The following is a 24710-nucleotide window of genomic DNA, read 5'->3' as shown; positions in this document are numbered from 1 at the left end:
GACCGTTTGGGATTTTTAATAAAACAAAACAAATGTTTTGACAAACAAACAGATGATAAACAACCACATATTTCAAATAAATCTGAATTAATTTATGCACCAAATGCATCATAGAAAATAATCTGAAAATAAATACTGTACATGTTACACAGAGGACAATATGATCTGACATCTTTAATTGAGCATACTTTTATTAACCCTTCATCAGGTTTTCTTTATAAACTATATTCAGTTCATTAAATAATTTGATGTATCTTTTAATCATGGAGATTAAGATTAAGTGAGTCATCAAAAAATATTACTTTATCGAAAAGGAACATTTCAATGATTCCTACTGAATACTTACTGTGGGTTAAGAAGACATCCAACAATCTTGAAAATGACTGTCTTGTTATTTTGGAGTGGATTGTTTTGTTTAAAACTTTAAAGATACAAATACATCCATCTCTCAGTCCCCTCCATAACACACAGCTACAGTAGTATTGCAACTTGGAAGGTAAACATTAAATACACTATAGAGAATATACAAATTCAACTCCTCTGTACATTATTGCATCAGAAAGCCACAGAAGTATTGCGGCACCGTTTTAAAATGGGGGATATGACATATGACATCATTTCAAATGAGGGATATGACATAGTTATAATGAAAGGCCAATGGTAGTCCCGCCAGATGGCAGGATGATACAAATTATGACAAGTAGTAAATTCTACTTTTACGGCGGCACTTTATTTCATGGTCCTGTTTTTATTGGCATTTACTTAGTCATTACAGTATATGGTAACAATGGGTACTTTCAGGTATTAACTTGAAATAATGCAAAACAATTTGGTGTTATTAACTACCTAATGCCAAATGGTGCGTTGTGGTGTTTGTTTTAATGTGAGGTAGTTATTTGTTCAAATAAACAAACAGGTAATTCCTGGGTTATCACTGATTAATACAATTTGGACATGTGAATTTTAAGTAAATACCAGGTAATTTGTGTACCGTGAAATAAACTGCCACCACTTTTTCCCTAAGAATTACTGATCGCCTAACGTACAGCAACAATGTTACAGTGAAACCAACAGGATTTGATTTGATTTGATTTGATTCGATTTGATTTGATTTGAGGATCTCCCTGAAGTGGAGGCAACGGAAAGGCTGTTACTAATGGTAGGTTGACTATAGCTATCTACGTAGCTGCATTCGAGTAAACTAGGAATCCAGACTGCTTGATGAGTTAGTGGTGGAGAGTCAGCCCGTTGACAACACCATACAAGACAGCACAGAGGCCAAAAACTGTTCCTGCATTAACAGTCTCTGACCACACCCAGACACGGCTGTCCTTCCGTTTGGGGGGCTGTTTTGAACACTGTCATACACAATAGTTAAAATTGTCCATTCATCATATAGGAAGACTATGATAATTCAAGTCATTCAGGAAGCAGTTTGATGCTTTTATTATTCCAGAAGAATTTGACATACAGGCCCTCAGCGGGCCCACCTCTGTGCTCAGGACACAGACAGGCAAGAATTAAAGGGATAGTTCAATGAAATTACTCAATTACATATTTGTTTTCTTACCTTGTAAGCAGTCTATGGAGAAGGACAGAGTGCAATCCACACGTTAATTTATGTAGCCACTGTTACGAATATTAGATCACAAATGTTACAATTTTCTAACCAAAAACCAATCAGAGTCAATGTACTGGATATTAGCATGTTTGAACATTCATGGTGAAATCATCTCAAAGTCCCTTAGGACAAGTTATAGAGACTTTGGGATGATTTGTGCATTAAATTAAAAACATGCTACTATCAGGTACTAATATCGGCTTACTGTATATTGTTTTTTGGCTAGGAAATGCTAAAGTTAGCGGTTGGTGAAAGTGGCTAGGCAAACAAACCCAAAGCTTGGAATGCACTCTGTCCTTGTCCATAGACTGCTTTGAGGGTAAGGAAACAAATAAGTTATTTTATAATTTGGGTGAACTACCCCTTTAATCAGTTCAATAAATACACTGGGGGTTTCCAGTGTGGTCCTCTCAGCTCAGTCCACTATGTAGTTTGCAGGGACATCCAGTAAGCAGTACTATGAAGGTAGCAAGGACATCCAGTAGGCAAGAAGCTGTGTGGGTAGCAGGGACATCCAGTATGCTGTACACTGTGCAGTAGCAGAGACATCCAGTATGCAGGCGGAGGGCGGATCTTGTCATCACTCTTTTTACTCTTTTTTTTTAAAAACTTCCTCAGCCTAAAAATGTCTTATTCAACCCTGCTCCGCATCAACTGAAAGAACAAAACCTCACTCACAGATGAGTGTCTTCTCTACAGCTCATGACAAATAGCTCTGATACAGCGGGCAGACGGGGGCTTCTCAAGAGGTCAGAGGTCAATTATTAGTTCTTCCCTCCATTTGTTGTCTCTGGCTCCCGGAGGATACCCGGAGGGGTGGGGGGGGGGGGGGATAGGGGGGAGGAGGTCAGTACGGAGCAAAGAGGATGGAGCCGGCTGTGGCCCGCATGGGCCCCGGAGCTGCACGGAGAAAGGATGGCGGCAGGGTGGCGGTAGTCTGGAAGATGGAGCCGTTGGGCCGTGGTTGGAGGGAGATGGAGGGTAAGGTGGTGGGACAGAAGGGGCTGGAGAGGAAGGTTGGAGTGATGGGCTTGACCAGGTCCTTCTGTAGAGCCAGCTTGGCCTAGTGGAAAATACATATGGTATGTAAGCAAGAAGACTGGCTTCAAATGCACTTACACATGGAGGTTTAATTACACAGTCTTAGAAAGAACTTCATGGTATTCCTATATACCATTCAGCAGATGCTTTTATCCAAAGCGAATTACAGTACTATGAGCACTATGTATATATGGTCCCCATAGGAATCAAAGCCACAATGTTACTGGTACTACCACCACCCTCTCCCAACTGAGCCACACAGCACCATTAAACCTTGAACTGCTCACACAACTTCATGACAGACTGAGATTATAAAGATCATGTATGATACTTACTGCTAGAACAGTGGAGCTGCGTTGTTGCTTGTTGTACGGGCTGTATTTGGGCTTCATGGGTTTCCCTGCCACTCTGTCCTTATGCCTCCTGCTGGAGATGTGCTGAACAACACAACAAACCAGAGATCAGGGATTTTAGTCTAAGCCAATTATAACAATCCTGAAGGACTGTAAAGCTGTATAAGACAACAAACACACCACACAAGCTCTTTGGCCATCATGGAGTTGTCGTACACACACACACAGACACACGCGCGAGCACACACACACACACACGAGCACACACACACGCACACGCACGCACGCACACACACACACACACACATTCTCAAACAAAATAACAAGCATAGTTCATGTCATGATAATGCCTCCTAATGACTCATTCAATTGGCTCAAAAATATAAAAACTAAAACATTTATTCGACAGACAGACACACACACACACACACACACACACACACACACACACACACACACACACACACACACACACACACACGTGTGTAATCTGTTTTACCTGTTTGAGCTGGATCTCTGAATTGACGTGGACGTCACAGATCTCGCAGTGGAACGTCTTGTTCTGCAGGCCAGAGCCTTTCAGTACAGTAGCCTGGACCTTCAGTTTGGAGCCCGGTCTAGGGTAGGCCTTGATTGGACCAGCTCCGTTTCTAGCCTCCAGCATAGTTTTGTGCTTTGAACCTTCAGGACAAAAACAGGCAAGAGGAACACAAAAAAACATTTAATTTAATTTAAAAAAATGCAATATATTTTTATCGTTTTTCTGTTCCCTTCCAACATTGTGTGTGTGTGTGTGTGTGTGTGTGTGTGTGTGTGTGTGTGTGTGTGCGTGCGTGCGTGCGTGCGTGCGTGTGTGTGTGTGTTTAGGGGAATCTGACAGATGTGAAACACACCTGTGTTGTGGGCCTCCAGCTGCGAAAGGGAATTGACGGCCACTTTGCATAGCGAACAGTACAGCAGCTTCTTGGCTTTCTCCTCCTCCGACTCTGGCGTGGGCTGCGCCGCGGCAAGGGCGGCGGTGAGCGTGGGGGTGGTGGCGGGCTTGGCACCGTTCCTCATGGCAGGGCCTTGCGCTGTGGTGGCTGACGGGGGACTGGCAGGCGGGGGCTCGCACAACGGCTTGCAGGGCCCGGGTGCCGCTGCCATGAAGGAGAGGAGGGAGAGGGTGGCGGGGGGCGGGGCGGCGATGGTGGTGGTCGCGATGGTGGGGACAAAAGCTTTGGGAGAAGCAGAGGTTTTGTCTATGCTGGGAGGCACGGCGATTTGCTCTGTGAACAAGGGAAAGGGAGTGAAAAAAGGGTGTGAGAAAAAGAGAGAGAGAGAGAGAGAGAGAGATAAGAGAGTGTGAGTGGGGGGGGGGCAGGGGGAGAGACAGAAAGATTGAATCTGACAGTTAGTCCGCCAGCGTTAACAACATTACAACTTTCTTTTTATTGGGTGTGTTGTGTAAGCTTGTTGTGTTGTGTAAGCAGCTTGCAGCTGAGAAGCGGCAGGACTGGGCTAGTGTTGATGTCCCATGAGTCCCTGTCAAAGCCCTGTCATCTCCCGCCCCCCACCCCACCCCACCCCCACCCCTAGCCCTGATACAACACATTGTAATGCACCAACTCGATGCTAAGGGCCCTTTCTCTTCTCTGACACATGCACACGCGCACACACGCACGCACACCAGCAAGCAAGCAAGCATGCACACAGACAGACAGACACACACACACAAACACACACACACATACACACAAACACACACACACATACATACACACACACACATACATACACACACACACACACACACACACACACACACACACACACACACACACCCTACCATCCCTACTGCCAACGCTCCAATGGCCTGTGAAAAGACACTCACTTTATGAATGTCATTCAGTTCACGATCATCTCCCTGAAGAAAAGGTTGGGCCATCATACCTCTGATGCTACTGTACACACATTGATAATAATAATAATAATAATAATAATAATAATAATTATAATAATCATAATAATTCTGTTATTCTGTTACAGTACCTCCCTGTCGTAAAGAGCGATGTACTGGTTGTTGTTTGAAACTTTGCATTAATCATCTACAGTCTTATGAATAAGGTTATTAAATGAAATTGGGATAGCAAGGCTTAGGCTTATCAACTAAATAAACACAGACTGTGAACTGAGGGGTGGTTAGCATCCCATTGATCTCAAAGCAAAACAACACGTGTTTGCATTCATTTTCATTCTCAAATAAAAGGGTTTCGTACATCAAAAAGATGTGACAAACGAATATGTAACGTATCATATTAATAACACATCTTATTTGCAGAGCGCGCTCCCACACAAACACCCGTGTCTGCTTTGAACTGAATCTACCGAAAGTGGCATCTTTTTTCGCCACCCTTCATACTGCATAGTATGATATTTTCTCATTAATGATTTTGTAACCATCTGTGTAGGCCTTATAAAGAGGCAACAGAGGTGCTAAATTGTTTTAAGTGGAACCGCTTCCATATAAACATGGCCCCACCACAGAGAGCTGGTTTAGTTAACATGACCCCATCATCCCAACGTCTAGTGAGTCTGTGACTCCTGGTGACAGTCATCCGGGGTGATGTGTGAAGAGACACTGAATTCTAATGAGAAGCACGGCTGACTCATCCCAACACTTCAGCCTAAACCCCGGACATAGAAATGAACATCAGAAGGGTGAGAGCTGAATATGCTGTTTTTTTCCCCAGTGCAGCAGGACAGTGTTGCTCCTGATCAAGACTCTGGAGAAATGCCTGAAACTGATCTTTTGCAAGCAGACTACAACAGATGGCTCCATAACAAGCTTGTTCTCTGCCTCGGTCACAGCTATCGACCACACATGTAGGCCTAAATATCACCCACACGCACGCACGCACGCACGCACACACACACACACACACACACACACACACACACACACACACACACACACACACACACACACATACACACACACACACACACACACACACACACACACATACACACACACACACACACACACACACATACACACACACACACACACACACACACACACACACACACACACACACACACACACATACACACACACACACACACACACACACATACACACACACACACACACACACACACACACACATACACACACACACACAAAATAACAAGCATAGTTCATGTCACGCTAATGCCTCCTAATGAGTTATTCAATTGGCTCAAAAATATAAAAACCAAAACACTTATTCAAGACACAAACACACACGCACGCACCCCATGCACGCACGCACGCACGCACGCACACACACACACACACACACACACAGACAAGTGACAATGGGGGCAAACAACGGCACCAGAGGGAATGAAAGATAGATCACACACAACAGCAGTGGATGTAGAGGAAGCGGGCGAGAACAGAGGGGTGCGTTAGTATTAACCTGTTTGGTCAGAGTTGCTGGCAGGGACTGCATTGGATGAGGTGACTGTTGTTGCGCTGTCCAGGGTAACAGCGGCGGTTTTCTTAGTTTTCGTGGATTCTTGTGCTTTGAGCTTCTTGGCGTGTTTGCTGCCTTTGTAGTGTGCCTCGGCCTGGCTCTGCAAAAGGAGAACAAATGAAGCATGCAATCAGACCCTCGCCTCTCCGACTGAGGTCCCACATCACGGTGGGTAATCACGCAGGCGAAATAACACAGGCTCTCAGTAACAGACTCTGAGCCAATCGGAGAGAGCAGAGCAGACAGATACGCTTGAAGGTATTTGATTGGTAAAGAGGGATCAGGGTCTGAGATTGTTCTTCAAGCCCAGGGGAAAGATAGTGTTTGAGCTTCATGTTAGATGAAAATTGATTCTTGATAAGAATAAATGGACAAGGAATAGATTGTAGTCTGGACATTTGGGGACTGACAGGAAGAGAGTTTGAAAATGAGTGATTCTATGCTTGTCCTGTGTTGATGGAGAAAATGAATACAACAACCTTTCTGTATATAATAGTTGCTGGAAACTCAGAACCTACAACTACAGAGTTAAAGTTACAGAAGGGAAATCGCTCAGTTGTGGACATGCAAATCGTAAGAGATGCTTAAGAAGTGCTGTGACTTCACATGACTCATCCGTGTACGACACTGACAACCACTCAAACTAACACGGAGGTGATATTAAGTGTCACCTATCTGTCATAGGTCGTGTGTGTGTGTGTGTGTGTGTGTGTGTGTGTGTGTGTGTGTCTGTGTGTGTGTGTGTGTGTGTCTGTGTGTGTGTGTCTGTGTGTGTGTGTCTGTGTGTGTGTGTGTGTGTGTGTCACATCTTAGAAAGGTCTTTCTAAGAGGTTTGCAGAAGCTAGCAGCATACATTATGTGGTAAGCAGTATGACACTGTGATTTGCCCTTCATATACAATGTTCTAAGTACAGCTTCCTGACAACCTGATTGTCTTATAAGGCTCTCCACTTCATTCTCCACAATGTGCACAAACCCTTGGTTTCCTCATTTCCCCCCAATATTCTATCTTATATAACAATAAGGCATTTCAAGGCATCGTGAGATGAAAACGACAGCGAAACACGCTTGATCAGTAAATCTTTTGCAACAACAACTGGCAGAGCACCGGTGTACAGTCAAGAAAAATGGATACACAGAGAGGAACCAAAGCAAGCCGTCCTGTTGATGGCTGCAGACACAGTGGGCGTTGCCAATAACATGTGACCCTATAGCTGTATTATCCTATAAGCTATACTGGTATTACTAGTTCCACATACAGTAAGTTGATGAAAACAAGCATTGTGATTATCCTACACTACCCCTGAATGCCTCCTGTCACAATCATCTGTTGTTCAACACACTTGGCAAAGGCAAAAACACACAATGGTACGTTGTTACAACCTGTCTTCTAGGACCATACTGATAAGTGTCCTAGTGCATTTGTCCTTTATTACAGACAGCCTTGGTATGCATTGTGTCAGCACTCTGAGAAGTAGGGGAGAATTTATAGCAGCAAGAGTTTGCAGGAGCCAAGTGGCAGTCTCATGAATTGAGTTTGACGGATGCACTTTGAAATCGCTGTCTCTCTCTCTCTCTCCATCTCTTCCTCTCTCTTTTTCTCTCACACTCTCGTTCTCAGCTCTCTTACTGATTTGCCCTGATCTCTCTGTTTCTTTCTCTTTCTCTTTCTCTTTCTCTTTCTCTCTCTCTCTCTCTCTCTCTCTCTCTCTCTCTCTCTAGCCCCTGCCATGTTTCCTTCCCTCAGGAAGCCTGCCGAGTGTGTGTTCTGCAGCAGTGAGTGTGTATGTGTGTATGTGCAGTGGAGTGGAGTGCATGTGTACGACCACTCTCCTGCCGTGGCTGTGGTCCGAGCCCAGACTGAATCACTGTCTATCTGGCAATGAATCAGCTCATTATGCTACATGAGTGTTCTGTGTATTCAAGCCATCTGTCACAACTAGTCACTTTCACTGCATTCAATGCATTCTCCAAGTGTATCCAAGCATGTAACCTCACCTGGGTGGCCCTGCTCTGTCCTCCTTCCCAAAAAAACTTTCAGGCTCATCAACTTTGGTGAAGTTTTAGACCTGACAGAAATCCGTTTTCATAACTCAAAACATTGGTTCTTGTTTGGATGGAAATATACAATAACTTTTGTGGGAAATGTAAGTTGACTTGCTCACAATTGAGAAGACTGAATTATGCAGAATTATTAAAAAATGCAATTATTATCTGTTTTCTTTTCCACCTCTTAGGAGAGGCTACTTGAGAAGCAGAGACGGCCTAGTTACGGTAACTTTGAGTTTTAGTCAGGCAGCTTACTCTGGACAGCCCCTGGGGGCCTCTTATCCCTGTTCCTCCAGAAACCAGAGATCATCGTCTTACGTGTTAAGAAATACCCACTAAATTAATCATACCTAATTAAACCTAATTGCTGGCCGAGTAACTTCAACAACAGAGATAAGACATTGTCTTTTTCCAGTTCCAGCTCCATTTATCTGGTTACCTTTACGTCTTCTGAGACCTGCCACGAAATGACAATCATACAATAAGATGCAAATCATAAACAAGGGTTAGCCAAAGCAATCTCATCACTGCACCCAGCACTATAATTGGAGCAGGTCCAAGACAAGATGGACGCTAGAGCTCCCTATAGTAAGGCCATAGAGGTAATTTTATCTACACTGCTCAGAGAAGAAGATCATTAACCTTTCATGAGAATAGCAGATTGCATTTGTCTGTTCTTATCTGCCATCTTAGGTACTTTTCACGAAGAAAAGTACTTAGCTAGCTGGCCCTACCTGCCAACAAGACAGGACAAGGCAGGAGTGGACAGGTAACCTACTGCAGCTTACTGTATCTGGATGCTAACTCTGGTCTTCAACTGGTCAGAACAGGCAGACATTTGCTAGCTGGATGCTAAACCTACAGCATCCAATAGGACTGGACAGGAGAGGATACGTAGCTACCTTAGCTAACTGGACAGGGCAGGATAGAATATGACAGGACAGCTACCTTAGCTACAGTAGCTGAATGCTCGCCCTCAACAGGACAGGACAGAGTCTTAGCTAGCTGCTAGCCATAGCCACCGCAACAACAGCTATCGTAAGATCAAGGAACATCAATGGATGCAGCGAAAAGGCTTGCTTCCTGGACCGTCCGTGATCTGATTTACATTTCTCTGTTTCCTCAATTCAAGGAGAAATTGGTTCTTTAACAAGAGAGGAAAGAATATCAAGGGGTGCTGATCAGTACTTTAATCCCTTTGTCTTCCCTGCAGCTGTCTTAACTTTATTTATGTAATCTCGGTAAAACATATAAAGCTCACGGGATTCTCTCTCCTCGCCTCCTCTCTTTCTTTTCTCTCTCCATTCTCTTTACTCTCTGTCTCTCTCTCTCATGATTATGTAGGAGAGGATCTTTCAGAATTACTTGAATTGGTCTGGCAGCCATCTTATTTATATCCAAAAAGACCACATAGAGTGGATAACTGAAGTATAACTGAAATAAAACTCGCTCTAACAAATCTTTTATGGACCTGTCATTTGCCTGTGGGCTAAGCCTGCAGCATAATTACTCCATTCCTGCTATAGAAAATGGGGACATATTTATTTTATGGAGGGAGCGTAAAACACTGCTGGACACATTAATCACCAGGCCTGAGCATGAGTCATGTCTCCATCTTTGGCTCTTAAAAGGACTATTAGGGGAATGAAAGTGCCACGTACTTTGACTTGATCATTCTCAGTGCAACAATTCTGGCAGTTTCAGTGGCTCAGTGTACTCAACTGTGTACTGAACTGTGTACTCAGGGTCAATAATAAACTGAACAAATTGCAATGCTCCATGCACAATCCATAGTGAAATTCTACTAACAACCGACATCAGACATACAGCATAACGCTATAGTAGTAGTATGCAATTTCTCACACAGGACATGAATAAATTGCTTTGGAAAAGGTGGCAATGTGAAATTCCTTTCTATGAGGCAGCATAAAGCCTGTTAGAATGGTTGATTTATCATCCTCCCTCATGACTAAATTCAATCACCACTACATCTGTGCCCGAGGAAATGGGGCTAGCAGTATTTCCAACAGAGAAGAGTATTATTCACATAAGCAAATACCGATGCTATACATCTCCAGTTCCTCTTAATATTCTATGAGATTGTTAGTCACATATCCTTAGGAGTATCAGTTATCTATTGAGGATATTATTTAGTGTTAGCATACACGCCTTCCGGTGAAGAAGCAAGCTATATCTAACAGCTGTTCACTCATTCTTACTGACGCCCCTGTGCTGGAACAGACGCTCTCTGGGAAATTGTTGAGCACTTGAAACTTCATTAGAATGTCATCGATGAGGTGTGAGGAGCTCTCCCCCCCCCCGGCTCCAGGATTGGATGACACAATGGTGCTAGCTAGAGAACACTCCCAATTATTGTCTTAAATGACACACTTCAGGTTTACACGGCATGTGTTTTTTATGAGGCCTGAGACATATGCTCTTCCATATCTAAGAGACATTAAGGAGACATAACGTTTAACAAGGCCCCATTGTATTTAACGGCAACTGTGTAACAGATACAGTATATCATCATGCAGAACTTGTTTGTTGTGTTTAGCTTTAATGATCTATTTATGCACGTGCTTTCTCACCCCCAAACTCCACTGTGAGCAGAGTGCCTGTCCATATTTTGAACGTCAGTCACAGTTGAACCCCACCCGTTGTAATCCATGACCCAGCAAAGCAAGAGGCTCCCGTTTGCATTGAGTGCTGCTCACGAACGTTAGACAATACAGACACGCTTGCAGTGGAGTTTCTGGGTTATGGCTGTTATTAAAATGGTCAGACTAACATATTCAAATCTAATCATCCAATAAGAGGACCTGGTTAGTTTGTTTTGTAACCTACTGCTCACTTCCTCCCGTGTGCGATGACCTAAACGACAGTGAAAAGAACAGGTCTTTCTTTTTAGGGCTACAGAGTTGTGTCTGACAGTGGATGACGGTGGGCTAGTATCAGATCTGCCAGAGCTAGAGACTCGGGCCAAATCGCCCTGACACATCAACGCGCCCGTCGCTTCCACTTAACAGAGAGGTGCTTGGATGCATGGTGACCAGGAGGATCTCCACACAGAGAGCGAGAGAGAAAGAGAGAAAGAGAGAGGAGACTGGTAGAGACAGGGCCCTTCGTTCTGGAGAACAACCAGGGAAAAACACATGCACTCAAGATTAGGATCAAAGACCAGATCTTTTAGCATAAACTCCTTTGATACTGGCTCTGTGAACTCCGCAGACACACTTCTCAGCATAAGCTTGAAAGCATTGTTCAACACTCGTCAGGAAGGGGGAATGTGTTTAAGTTATCGTGCATTAAGTCTCTTCCTCTGACTCCTTTGTTCTGTGGTGGAGATAAATGGAAGTTGCCATGACTTTAATCTTCACCAACACCGCTCTGTCTGGCTGTTTTGTCAAATGAGAGTTTCACAGACCAATTACAGTACTCGCCACTCTGGGCAAACAGCATAGCAGAACATTGACACCCGGAGTCCTCAGCACCAACCGGGACGCAAACCCACGCTCGCAACAGTACTTGCTGCACTGACAAAGCAGCATCCTAACCACTATCCAAACCAAAATCCGCCAAATCTTGGTTGGTGAATGGGGTGTTAATCAGGGCAGGTGATATTGCTGCATGACAGACAGCTCTCACTAGCATATTCTGTTACATTCAGAACATCTATAGTTCAAAGGAACAAAAAACTGCAGTTAAAAACAATGCTCAACGCTGTCTGAAGACTCAGATGCCGTCTGTCTCTGGGCTAGAAGGAAACCTTTTCTCAATTACGTCTCATAGTGAGACGTCTGTGTCAGGCTTGGCTAGGCTGGGCTCTGTGCCACCCACTACCATTCATCTTCAATGAAATGCCTTAATCAATGCCAAGAGAGGGAGAAACAACACCACTATACAGGAAGTAATTACCCTTTATTCCAGGGGGGTACCACAGACCGACAGGCAACATTCTAGTGCTGCTGTCTGAGAACATACTTCTGTACTTCACTAGAAATCAAAATGTAATCACTTTCTACACATTACCAAAGGTCTTAGAACACCTATGAAAGTTGCCAGTATATGTGTGTGTGTGTGTGTGTGTGTGTGTTGTTTGGCTGGTGAATAATGGCTTAGGCAGATTTGAGGGACGCCAGCTGTACAATATGGGAATTGATGGCCCATTGAAACACACCGGCCAGGCGCTTGACAAACCTTGATAACTTGCCAATGCCCATATGGAACTCCTGCAGACGGTGTATAATTTGGCGTTCTTCTTTTTTTTTTTTTTGAAATCTCTGAGATCTTTCATCTTAATATTGATGCTACTCTATGCCTTCCCCGATGCTTAAGAAAGGAGTCTTGTTAATGAGGGTGTCTCAGTACTTACATCTGAGTTGAAGCGAAGCTGACAGATGTTGCAGGAAATCACTTGCTTCTTCTTGGGAGGGATAGAGACTCCAAACGTGTGGTTGATTACAGCCTTCTGAACAGGATCCATCTGAAAGACAAACAGCAGAGGGATATATGTGAGTGTCGCACAGGATGACATCTTCCTTCCATCAAGCAGAAGGACACGTTTAAGTGATGCACTGGGGAGAGCTCCTCTCCATTTAACACTTTAGCTGGTCTCCAGCGCTTCAGGAATCGTTCGCACAAACCAACAATGTTTATGGCATTAATGAACATTTCATCACTGCACATTTAGACATGCATCATCACAAATGTCAACAAACCGCTGGCACCTCAATTTTTACACGGTCCATCCCTACGATCACAGTGGACCCAGGATTCGACTCACGTCACGAAGGCACAACTTACTCTGCAAAGCGTCGTAATACGACTTCACGGCATTTCCGGAGCAGGGGAGATCACAAGTCTCAGAAAGGCGACGTTACCATGCGATACTGACATCGCCATGAGCTACATCAACAGGAGCCTATCCTCGCGGGGAACACATTAGTCCATATTACATATTTGATGCCTTCCTACTTCCAGCTTAGCTCCAGTAAAACAATGACATCAAGACACGCACACATTTGTAGAGGGAAGAGAGTAGTTCCACTGTACCATAGTATGCCATTAGAGCCATGAAAAAGACATGAACACAAAGAGGCTTAATCCATTATATAGTAAAAGCAACATGGAGTACCCGGAGTACATGAGAAATGTCCATGTCCGCCTCCCTTTTGAAGAGCTCACACTGATACGGTTCAGCAGCAGCAGAGCCGGAGCAAGAGGGAGAGATAGAGAAAAGAGATATGGAGAGAAGGGAGAAGAGAGAGAAAGAGTGTTCCTCTGTGAGGGCTAGTAGAGGGACTCTCTACTTCATTTCTATTCTCTCACACACACACACACACACACACACACACACACACACACGCCTTGCTGCAGGCTGATATCCCCAGAGGCTATATGGCTGCTGATTATGATTGGCTGATGATGAGCCTCAGTAAACAGAAGAGTGCCAGAGTGTCTGAGTCAGGAAGCCAATCCATTAAGACTTTGCAGGTTATTACTAGCAGGCCAGATGGATTATAGCCAATCAGAGGGCAGCACCTCACCTTCCCTTTAACTAATAGGGAGGCTTTTAATATCAGGAGAACTGCCAGCATCGACACCCCGACCAGCCACATAGAGCCTCTCTTCATTCAATTATCCATCAGCTGCTCCAAAGACTCACTTAAGTCTACGGACGACCTTCAAAAGGTCACTAATGCATTGCTTCCACTTACTGTGCAGACAACGTCCAATAGAGGTAAGTGAAGGAGACTGACATTGAAGAATGAACGTATACAGTAGCAGGCGATGGTGATGCTGCTTCTTTTCTAGTATGGTGGTTGTTGTTGTTGTTGTTGTTGTTGTTGTTGTTGTGTGTTGTGTTATATTAGAATTTGCAATTCAAATCTGTCTCACACAGGATTTCTCGAACCGTTGAAACAAGGTCATACTGTACCGGCTTTTGAATCTTCTGAGCAGAACAAACGTAATTGTTTGCCTGCTTAGGTTCTCTGAATGCTACTGTTGTACAGTATATGCCAAAACACATCATGACACACAACACAATCCAACACAATGAAACTGCGACATACCACAACACACCACAACACAACACACCACCGACAGAGTGACTTTATCTGTCACTCAAAGCCGTTCATTCTTGTCCAACGATAAGCTGAGCTGCCAAGCGCGCCATCAGATTGGCTGTCACTGTCCAATGAATTTCAATTACACCTCTCTGTCATCCCCCATTCACCTCATCGCTCACATGACAGAAACTCCATCCTAGTAAATACACAAACAACCGCCTTTCTAAAAACACAACAATCTACTGAACAAATTAACCAGACAACGTCCGCAGCTACAACCTCCATAGTAGGATATCACCTACTACTGTAAGCTGAGTCAAATGAGGAGGGGGATCTATCGCAAAGCTGAATCAATAAGTTCTCTCACTATATTTACTTGCATACAGGTTGTTGAGAGTGATTTACATGATTCTACCTTTTTTAGAGAGTCAGCTGCCTACCCCCAGTTAAAGCATATCGTAAACATGTTATCACGATCTGTTGAACATGTCGATGGAGGTGCTCAGTGTGAAAGTCTTGAGCTTTCACCAATAAACTCCCACCGATTAGGCCTGCACAGTAGTGCCACGGCTGGCAGAATAATAACATGCTGTCAGACTGTAACCCACAGCTCACATGCCCACTGTCTTCTAATCTGTTTGACAGTCAGATGAATCAGTCAGGAAAACGGAATGCACACACGCACGCACGCACGCACGCACGCACGCACGCACACACACAAACGCTTGGGAACACACACACACACACACACACACACACACACACACACACACACACACACACACACACACACACACACACAAACACTCGGGATGACATACACTAATATGCGCCTGAACAGGCCATAGACGCCAACATGCTGTACATGTATTTAATTTGTTTTCCAGTATATTGACACAAAGTAAAAAATATTGTCATTTAAAGGATTTTCATACATGAAAACAATGCGAATTTCACCTTGAGCGTGTTGCTTTCACACACAGTAACTAGAGTAATGTGAGAGCCCAGATCCTACAGTAATGCTGCAACAATGTGGGAACCAATCTCTCCTGTTCACCATGCTCCCCGTCCACAGAGAACTCACGGTGTTTCCGATCAGTAGATGCTATCTTAACAGTGCCCTTAAGGCAGCAGACTAATAGGAGTACTCTCCGTTGTCATGTTTTAAAGATAGAGAGAGAGAGAGAAAAAGAGAGCGAAAAGAGAGAAAGAGAGAATTCAGACCAGCTGACTGTGGTTACCTTAAAGTGCCTGTATACTGCACTACAAGCTGACAGATTGGTATTAGAGTACCCATTCTTATCAAGTACAGTATGTTCATTTCAGACCTAAGAAGTCAGGCTGGGAGCTGTTGGGAGCTGCTGGATCTGAATAGTGTCACTAACAGTCTGTCAGTATTGGATTACTGTCCCCGGTTTCAAGCTGGGTGTGTGAGCTCATTATTCCCCATACGGACGGACTGACGGACAGACGGACGCAGCACTAATTATAAACAAGGCCACCTGCTCACGGACACAACCAAATACGCTGCATTGCTCTGACGAAATGCTTGGAAGGAAACAGCATTCGATGCAGTGCTGCAGTAAGGCTGGAGGGTATCAGGTCATTATTGTAATGGGACATGATCTCGATGACTTAGTTACCTGGCTAAATAAAGGTTGAATTAAACCTCAGACGAGGTCGTAGTATGTCGTGGCCAAATAGGGGAGAAGTCCCACAATGAGACCTGAGCAACACTGTTGCATATCTGAGCAGAAGAAGTATATGTTGTTATTGTTGTTGTTGCTGTTGTTGTTTTTACTGTCTTTCCACTGTTTACACACACAGGCCTCCGAAAGCTTGAAAACATAATGATTCTGTTGCTTTGTGTTCTGTGTTTAGGAAAGCTTGAAAACATAATGATTCTGTTGCTTTGTGTTCTGTGTTTAGGAAAGCTTGAAAACATAATGATTCTGTTGCTTTGTGTTCTGTGTTTACGATACCTCATTCAATACTGTGGGACGTTGAGTGTTTTTGTCATGTAAAGCAGACCGGGGAAAAATAGAGTACGTATCTGAAAAGGTTTCAAACATTTTAAAAACTTGAGGTGTGCTTTATTTAGCTTGGTTTGCAACCGGCGTTTGCTCATCTGAGACTATTACATTTCTTCAATTCTGCCTAGTTTTTCAAATAAAGGATTTCTAGTACATATTTTGTCCAGGTCTGCTGTGGAGTGTATCAATACTGTAAATAGCAATAGCACATATCCTGTAAATAGAACAATAGCACATGCTCTGTAAATAGCATTAGCTGGGGATTAATCTAGCTGTCTATGAAAGAGAAAATTACTTGGCTGCAGAATGACTAATAACAAACCAGTGGATACTATGTGTCATATTCTGCAATTTTCAGCTATTTGTCATGGGAAACAAATGTCACCAGATCAATTTGTGGAAAAGATTGCATTTGGTGTCATGATCATCAGGGTCACTCTGTTTGCAGCTCCCATCATTGTCAATGATGGGAGCTTAAAGCACCACTTGATAGTCACTGACAGCAGTGTGAGCCAGTATGACAGGTTTTAGAAAGCCACTGGGCAGAGCTTTCTCTCTTTCGCTCTCTCTCTAACACACACACACACACACACACACACACACACACACACACACACACACACACACACACACACACACACACACACACACACTCACACACACACTCACTTTCTCTTTATCTCTCTCTCTATCTCTATCTCTCTCTCTCTCTCGCTTGCCCCTCCTCCCTCCCCCATATCTCCTTCTCTCTCCTCCCTGTCCCTATCTATCCGTCTACGTCTCTCTCATGCTCTCCCTCTCTCTCTTTCTCTGTCCCTGCCTCTCTCTCTTTCTCTGTCCCTGCCTCTCTCTCTTCCTCTGTCCCTGCCTCTCTCTCTGGGAGCGGACACACACACGTCTGTGAGTCAGAGTGTTTGTGACAGGCTGTCTTGACCCAGGGCCAGGCTCTCACTAACGGGTCTAAAGAGGGGTTGTCACACGGGGCAAAGACAGGCCTTGGAATCACAGTCTCACACACACACACACACACACACACACGCACACACACACACACACACACACACACACACACACACACACACACGCACACGCACACGCACACGCACACACACACACACACACACACACATTCACTGTGAATGACATGCTTGAGGTGCACCTGAACAGGCCATTAGGCGGTAGCTAATGTCTGGTGACTGCTGCCCCTCAACAGGGATGTTACAGGTTGGAGCAAACTGACTAGCAAAGTGTTAAACGTCAGAAAGGAGCAGGCTGGTCAATGGAGAGTTAACAAAAAAGGCCTGTTGTAAAAGTAGCAAGCTGGCCGACGTAGAGTTAAATGAATAGGATTGAAGTACCAAAACAACCCTTAGGTGGACCCCAGAGGACGACCTAATACAACTTGGAGGAGGACAGTGGAAAGGGAATTGAAGGAGATGAAGCTGAGCCAGGGCCAAACTGCCAAACAAGCTTTAGATCATCAGAAGGTACAAAGAGGATAAGTACTGTAAGTAAGTAACTAACTGTAGGACAGGGAAGGCTGGTGGAGGCAAAAATCGGAGGACGGGCTCATTGTAATGCATGGATTAGAATGAGGAATGGCATCAAACACGTGTGTTTGACACCATTCCTCATTCCATACCATGCATTTCTACCTCCACCAGCCTCTACCTTTCTACCTCCACCAGCCTCTACCTTTCTACCTCCACCGGCCTCGTGTAGGTTGGCAAAGAACTAGCAGGGCTCAGGCTGGAGCAGGCTAGCCAATGTGTTTGAAATGTACATTTGAAATTTTACCGCAGATTGAACACTGCAACAAGGACAAAGGTAGAAGCAGGCTGAGCAACACACGGTTTTGGAGTGGGCTGGCCATTGTCGAGTTAAACAAGATGGACTCAGACGTTCTCTACATCTCAGGTCCCCTTCAGCTTTCCAGCTGCCACTATCAACTGTGATCATCATGAAATCTACTTTTGGGAAGATAAAAGCCTCCATTGATTTTGTTCCCTTTCACTTTGGAGGTTGGTGAAGGGTATGGAATCAATGTCCTGGCAATGAGACTGCAGGGCTTTTTATCTACACACACGCACACACACGCACACGCACAGAGATGCGCACGCAAGCACACACGCACAAACAAAAAAAAACACACACAAAACCTGAGAGGAATAGGAAGAGTGTAGATCTAATAAGTCTTCTGTGATTCATAACTGTGATTCAAATTCATAACCATAGGAAGAGTGTGTGACTCACTGTCATCTCATCTCATCTCATCAAATCAAATCAAATCAAATCAAATCAAATCAAATCAAATCAAATCAAATCAAATCAAATCAAATCAAATCAAATCAAACTTTATTTATATAACACAAATACAATACAATGCGCCTTACAGGAGAGAATGAGAACACTTCTTACCGTGTTGAAGTTGGGGAAGAGCCCCACGGCCGAGGTGTCCACTGTGAAAGGCATGAAGGGTTTCATATCCAGACTGGACTGCATCATCAGAGACGGTGTCCTCACCAGGGCCGGGAGCGTGTTGCTATGGCATGAACTTCCTGCAGAGAGGAGGAGAGGAGGAGGGGGAGGGAGAGAGAGAGGGTGGGATGGAGACAGAGAGAGAGAGGGGGGAGGGAGAGAGAGAGAGTGGGGGGGGGGTAGAGAAAAGGGAGAAGAAAAGAGAGAAAAAAAACATGTTGAGTGGAGGGCGGGAGGGCGGGAGGGCTCTATTCCTAGCATTGGCATAATACAGTATCCATAAGAAAGCAGCAGAACAGCCGGCAGGCAGGCAGGCAGGCAGGCAGGCAGGCAGGCAGGCAGGCAGGCAGGCAGGCAGGCAGGCAGGCAGGCAGGCAGGCAGGCAGGCAGGCAGGCAGGGTGTGGTGGCCATGCCGGAGTGAGAGGGAGAGTGAGAGCGGCTAGGCAGTGATCAGTGGAAAGTAACTCATCATGTCTTAAATGAAACACACCACAGTCTCTCCAGGATTACAGGCAAGGAGGGAGGCCGGCTCAATTACTGGCAGGCTGGGTGAGGAACTCTAGGAAGAGTCTTAGCTCGGGGGGCTAACACACACACAGTCCGATGACACACAGAAGAGTCTGATGCAGGCTGAGGCCGGGAGGCGGCAATGTCCAGAAATATACAAAAATCACAGAGCTATTGAGTCACACTAATAACCAGTTGGAAAAGAAAATCCATCCAGGATTCAACAGCTGTCCTCTACAGGCGTCACTCCTAATCTGGTGAGTGGTGTGTGTGTGTGTGTGTGTGTGTGTGTGTGTGTGTGTGGGTGGGTGAGTGGGTGAGTGGGTGTGTGCGAACATAAGCTCATCTCAGGGATTTCATAAAACATGGAGAGGTTGAGCGACTCCATTAATTCTGAATAATCCACAAGTGGTTTAAACTGCTTGCTGTCAAATGAGTGTTGACATGTACATGCACACACACACACACACACACACACACACACACACACACACACACACACACACACACACACACACACACACACACACACACCCTTTGACAAGGTGCTCTTATTCCTGTCAGTTTCAACCTGTCATAGAGTTCTCCAAAGGAAGAAAAACAGACCTATTACACTTCTGATTTCGCCTCTACTGTGCTAAATCATGCCGTATACAGTCCTACCAGAACATATGGGATCTGTGCTAACGCAGCAGCCGAATCCTTCCAGTTAATTTCCCATAAATTAGATCATCCATCAGAAACGTTATGATTTAATAAAGCCATGCTAGAGATCACTGGAATGTTAATGTTCGATATGGCGAGGATATATTGGGACTATAGATAGCCGTCACATGGTGGTTCATCATGGGTTACGACAGAAAACATTCAAACCCATTAGGATCTTCCAGGCCAGTTTCCCAGAGACGGGTTAAGCCAAATCCTGGATTATATCACACTTTCAATGGAGGCTCTCCATCAAAGATGCTTTTTAGTCCAGGAGTAATCTTAAATATACCCCTTCAATGTTCAGCTCTTTCCTGAGTGGACTGGCAAATGAATATTATGCATTATACTGATATGATAATTATTGTCAGTTATCATATAATATCATATCCCAAGACAAAGAAAACCAATCAACATCGTCCCAGAATCAGAAACTCAGAGAGCATCGTAAATCTTTTGTTCTGTCCAGATGTCTTTTCGACGTCACAGCATGTGATTCTCATTGCCACCGTGAAACATCTTCAATAAAGCCGTCTACACTCGATGGTTATAGCTACAGTTAGAGAAAACACTGAGGAGCTGAGATACTATACCTGATGAGATACTATACCTGATGAGATACTATACCTGATGCCAATCCAATATGTTTCAAATTAAAGATCCAAAGCTCTTTAGCCAGAAAATAAATGGCCTAAACAAGGGTCACCTTTCTTTGTAAACATTCATAGGCTTAGTGTTATAACTCATTGCAAACTTTATGAACCCCATTTTCTTCTGAAGCCAAGACATTTCGCCACGTTATTGCTTCACAAGCCAAAACATAACGTGACGATACCACTGAACAGATATCCTTCTCAATTACGTGGCGTGATGTGCAGTGTATCTTTGGAAGAGAGAAACAGCTTTATACTTGACAGTGTAAGCTCTTAATGAAAACCACATGCTGGAGCCAACCACCGCACTGACACTGGCAACAGACGTCAAGGTAATAATGATGTGTAGGTTAAGAACTGACCAGGAACAGTAAGATGTATCGTAACAAGAATAGTACTGTTTATGCATCAATGACAAAGACACAATGGAGGTATAGTCTCAGAGTGAGCACTGAGCCTTCTCTATGGCTCTCCAACGCGTTCTTCTTCAAATAAGTCGACGTATGTACAGGATGGGATTCCTCCTCCAAGGATGTGCTTTAAGTTGTTTTATTTTTTATTAGCTGGTTCCGTTGTACAGACCTGTGATTTCTAACATTTTACATGTTCATGGTCAACCATTTTTACTGCCTCTATACTTCTTCTTTACATTACAATGAGTAAGATATGCATATAGATATTTTATAAGACAGCAGAGCGTCTTCATTCAGTTGTTCTCCAGCTTAACAAAGGACCTCTGATTCTGCACTGCAGACGTTCCTGAACACCTCATTTCACCGCAGGCCCGCGGCCCCTGTCTCTGAGAGCCAGCCGTCGTGTCAGAGAGAAGGATATTCAAATCAGCCTGACCCTGGCGTGCTTCTCTTTCATGTCTATTTCATCATCCAGCCAAGAGCCTGGGAGTCCTGTTGCTTAAATGAAATGAAGCCGAAGCTTCAACACCCCCAACCCCCAACCCCCAAAGTGTTCTTGAGTTAGTTTGTCCGGCATGCCAAGCGAGCGGGTTTTGCACTTTTGTGACGATTCAATTAGTTGTAACGGTTTGACGACGGAGCTCGATCCTACACACGTTAGCAGATGTAACATCCTTCCAAATCATCCTCTGAAAAGGAGCTCGCTCCGAAACACACGAGCAGATGAAACATCTTTGAAGCCATCAAGGTTCCAGAACCCAGAACCTCTCTTCTTTTATATTTCCATCACATTCTATGAACAACCCTCCAGTGGTCCAATTGGAATAGAAAAAACAGCACTTTTCAGCATGGTAGAAGAAGGGCTTGACCGTCCTGCGGTGCACCATGGGAGCCCCTGCCTTAGGCCCACCTCGCCTCCCCACATCACCCCCAGGTTCTCTGTCTCTGATAGCAGTTGACAATGCCAAATCTACTGGAGCGCAGCGTGAAATTGCTCTTTTCCCAAAGGTTAGCAAGTGCTCTGCCCCCCGCTCCATTCAGCTTATCAAGTCGGAGAGCAAATTATTCTAACTCTGCTACATGAAAGGAAAAATCGGGAACATCCCTGGTTACTTATCATTGTCTATTATACAGGCTGGGGTCTTTTAATTAGGTTGAACAATGAGACCCTTTGGAGAGATTCAGAGGGATCTTTCAACCCGAGGGACTCGATATCAGAAAATTGTGAGAAAGGCCATTTTTACCGAGAGAAACAGAGAGTGTGGATTAGTTTGTTAAATGTTAGGCTGAATGTTTTGAATTAAGAATCATAGTAGAGATTAGCTTGGATAGATGAAATGAATGTGTTATAGGAGAGAATTATGCCTTATGCTGTAAGACCGCAAGCTGGATTTTACTCTTGCCACAGTCAATCCAATCAAATCACTTGAAAAGGGAAATCACTGAGTAACTATCCTCCTTTAGTGCACTGCTATAACAAGGGTCACAGCCTTAACACAGCTATAAATAATAGCAAATGCTTGCTAACTTTAGAGTAACTTTAGCACACACACACACACACACACACACACACACACACGCACGCACGCACACACACACACACACACGCACACACACACACACACACACACACACACACACACACACACAGGTATGGAGAGAGGGTGGCCAGAACATAAGGGTGTGGGGGTCCGTCTTTGCCAGGTCAGGTTTAACGATGGTATTTCATAATCTTGAACTAGATCCTGGGGTTGTGTAATGTACAGTATGTTTGTGCGTGTGTGTGTGTGTGTGTGTGTGTGTGTGTGTGTGTGTGTTTGGATGAGTGTGTATGTGTATGTGTATGTGTATGTGCATGTGTATTTGGCTGGGTGTGTGTGTATGTAGTATCACAGGAACAGGGAGGTTGCAGGTCTTTAATCCTCCCCCCTCTTTCTCGCTGTCTCCATCTCTGTCTCTCTCTCTCTCTCTCCCCCCTGTGAGTGAAACTGAAAGGCCAAAAGCTGTTCTGTTGCAGACTCATGTGTTCTTCCAACACTAATCTCAGCCTGCCAGTCCTACACGGACCAATGACACCCGTTGGATCGGGACCAGGCTTAATATTGATGGGACTGGCTATTTCAACACCATGACAATCCCCAGGTTAAGTACTCCAGATCTGTTTTCACAAGCTTTGACTGCTGTGAAGACCACAGGAGCTCTGACACTGCATAGAGCAATGTCAAATCACGAGGTGTAAAAATGCCTTCCAATTCAGTATTGCTAAGTAATTTTGGAATATGAAACTCATCAGACTACTCAAAAGCAGCGTAAAATATCTTGATGTTAGCAGTGCAATGAAGTCAGCAACCATGACATCATATTCCGTCATATGGCCATTATACCACATATCTGTTACACTACAGAAACAGTAAATGCAAAACTCCTTGAAGCACTGTAGCATGAATCCACATTGAGGATTTGATATTCAATTTGATATTTGTAATCTTAAACAGGGAAAACTGTTCTTTCCCAACACATCCTCACCCTGACTAATTGGCGACAATTTCCTGGAGCAAAATAAAAGACGGCTCAGATGTTCCTGATTATGTGCAAACATACTGTAGTCTGCCACAGCGGTTTTCCCTCCCTCCTGCTGTTAAGCCACAACATTGACCTCCTCAATTCTTGAATGTTCATAGAAGCTAATGTACCTTCTTTGAAAAACGGGATGACCTACATAGACTGTTGGCTTTAGAGGGTTGTGCTATACATAAGGTACTTATGAGCAATATTCTCAGTTTGGGATACATGGGTGTTCCCCATGCAGCATCTGATATGAAGGCAAAGCACTTTGTTTATCATAACAGGTTATCACAAAGGACCATGGACAACATCTACACATGACAATATCTACACTTAAAGGAGTTATCAGTCACTCTATCAGTTTTTAAAGTAATAATATACATGTAATAAATTATTACATATATATATATATATATATATATATATATATATATATATATATATATATATATATATATATACACACACAGTGCCCCGTAAGTACAGCAATGGGACAGTGAAGCATTTTGTCTTCTTTCGGCTCTACACTAGATTTGAAATCAAACAATTACTATGATCTTAAAGTATTCTCAGCTTTTATTCGATGGTATTTGCGTACATATTGGTTCCACCATTCCGAAATTACACCACTTTTTATGCATAGTCCTCCTATTTTAGGGTTAGGGCCAAATGTAATGGGACCATTGGCTTGACAGGTGTTTCCTCAGGTGTTTC

The 24710-nt window shown here is 44.1% G+C and overlaps 1 protein-coding gene across 1 annotated transcript in view; it reads right to left on the bottom strand.

Annotated features, from left to right (window-relative positions):
• znf385b (zinc finger protein 385B) overlaps positions 1-24710 on the bottom strand; it is an 81736-nt gene continuing 57026 nt past the window's right edge. The window contains exons 3-9 of the mRNA XM_083682496.1: positions 19093-19232; positions 12943-13053; positions 6462-6618; positions 3909-4283; positions 3515-3696; positions 2998-3099; positions 1-2684 (exon numbers count right to left, since the gene is read on the bottom strand). Of these exons, the coding sequence (XP_083538622.1) occupies positions 2469-2684; positions 2998-3099; positions 3515-3696; positions 3909-4283; positions 6462-6618; positions 12943-13053; positions 19093-19232 (1283 nt within the window). The 3' untranslated portion in view covers positions 1-2468. The remainder of the gene's footprint in view (positions 2685-2997; positions 3100-3514; positions 3697-3908; positions 4284-6461; positions 6619-12942; positions 13054-19092; positions 19233-24710) is intronic.

This window comes from Argentina silus (assembly GCF_951799395.1).
Source record: "Argentina silus genome assembly, chromosome: 12".
In the NCBI taxonomy this organism is placed as follows: Eukaryota; Metazoa; Chordata; class Actinopteri; order Argentiniformes; family Argentinidae; genus Argentina; species Argentina silus.
The sequence above is the reverse complement of the archived record's forward strand: the minus strand, read 5'-3'. Positions and strand labels throughout refer to the sequence as shown.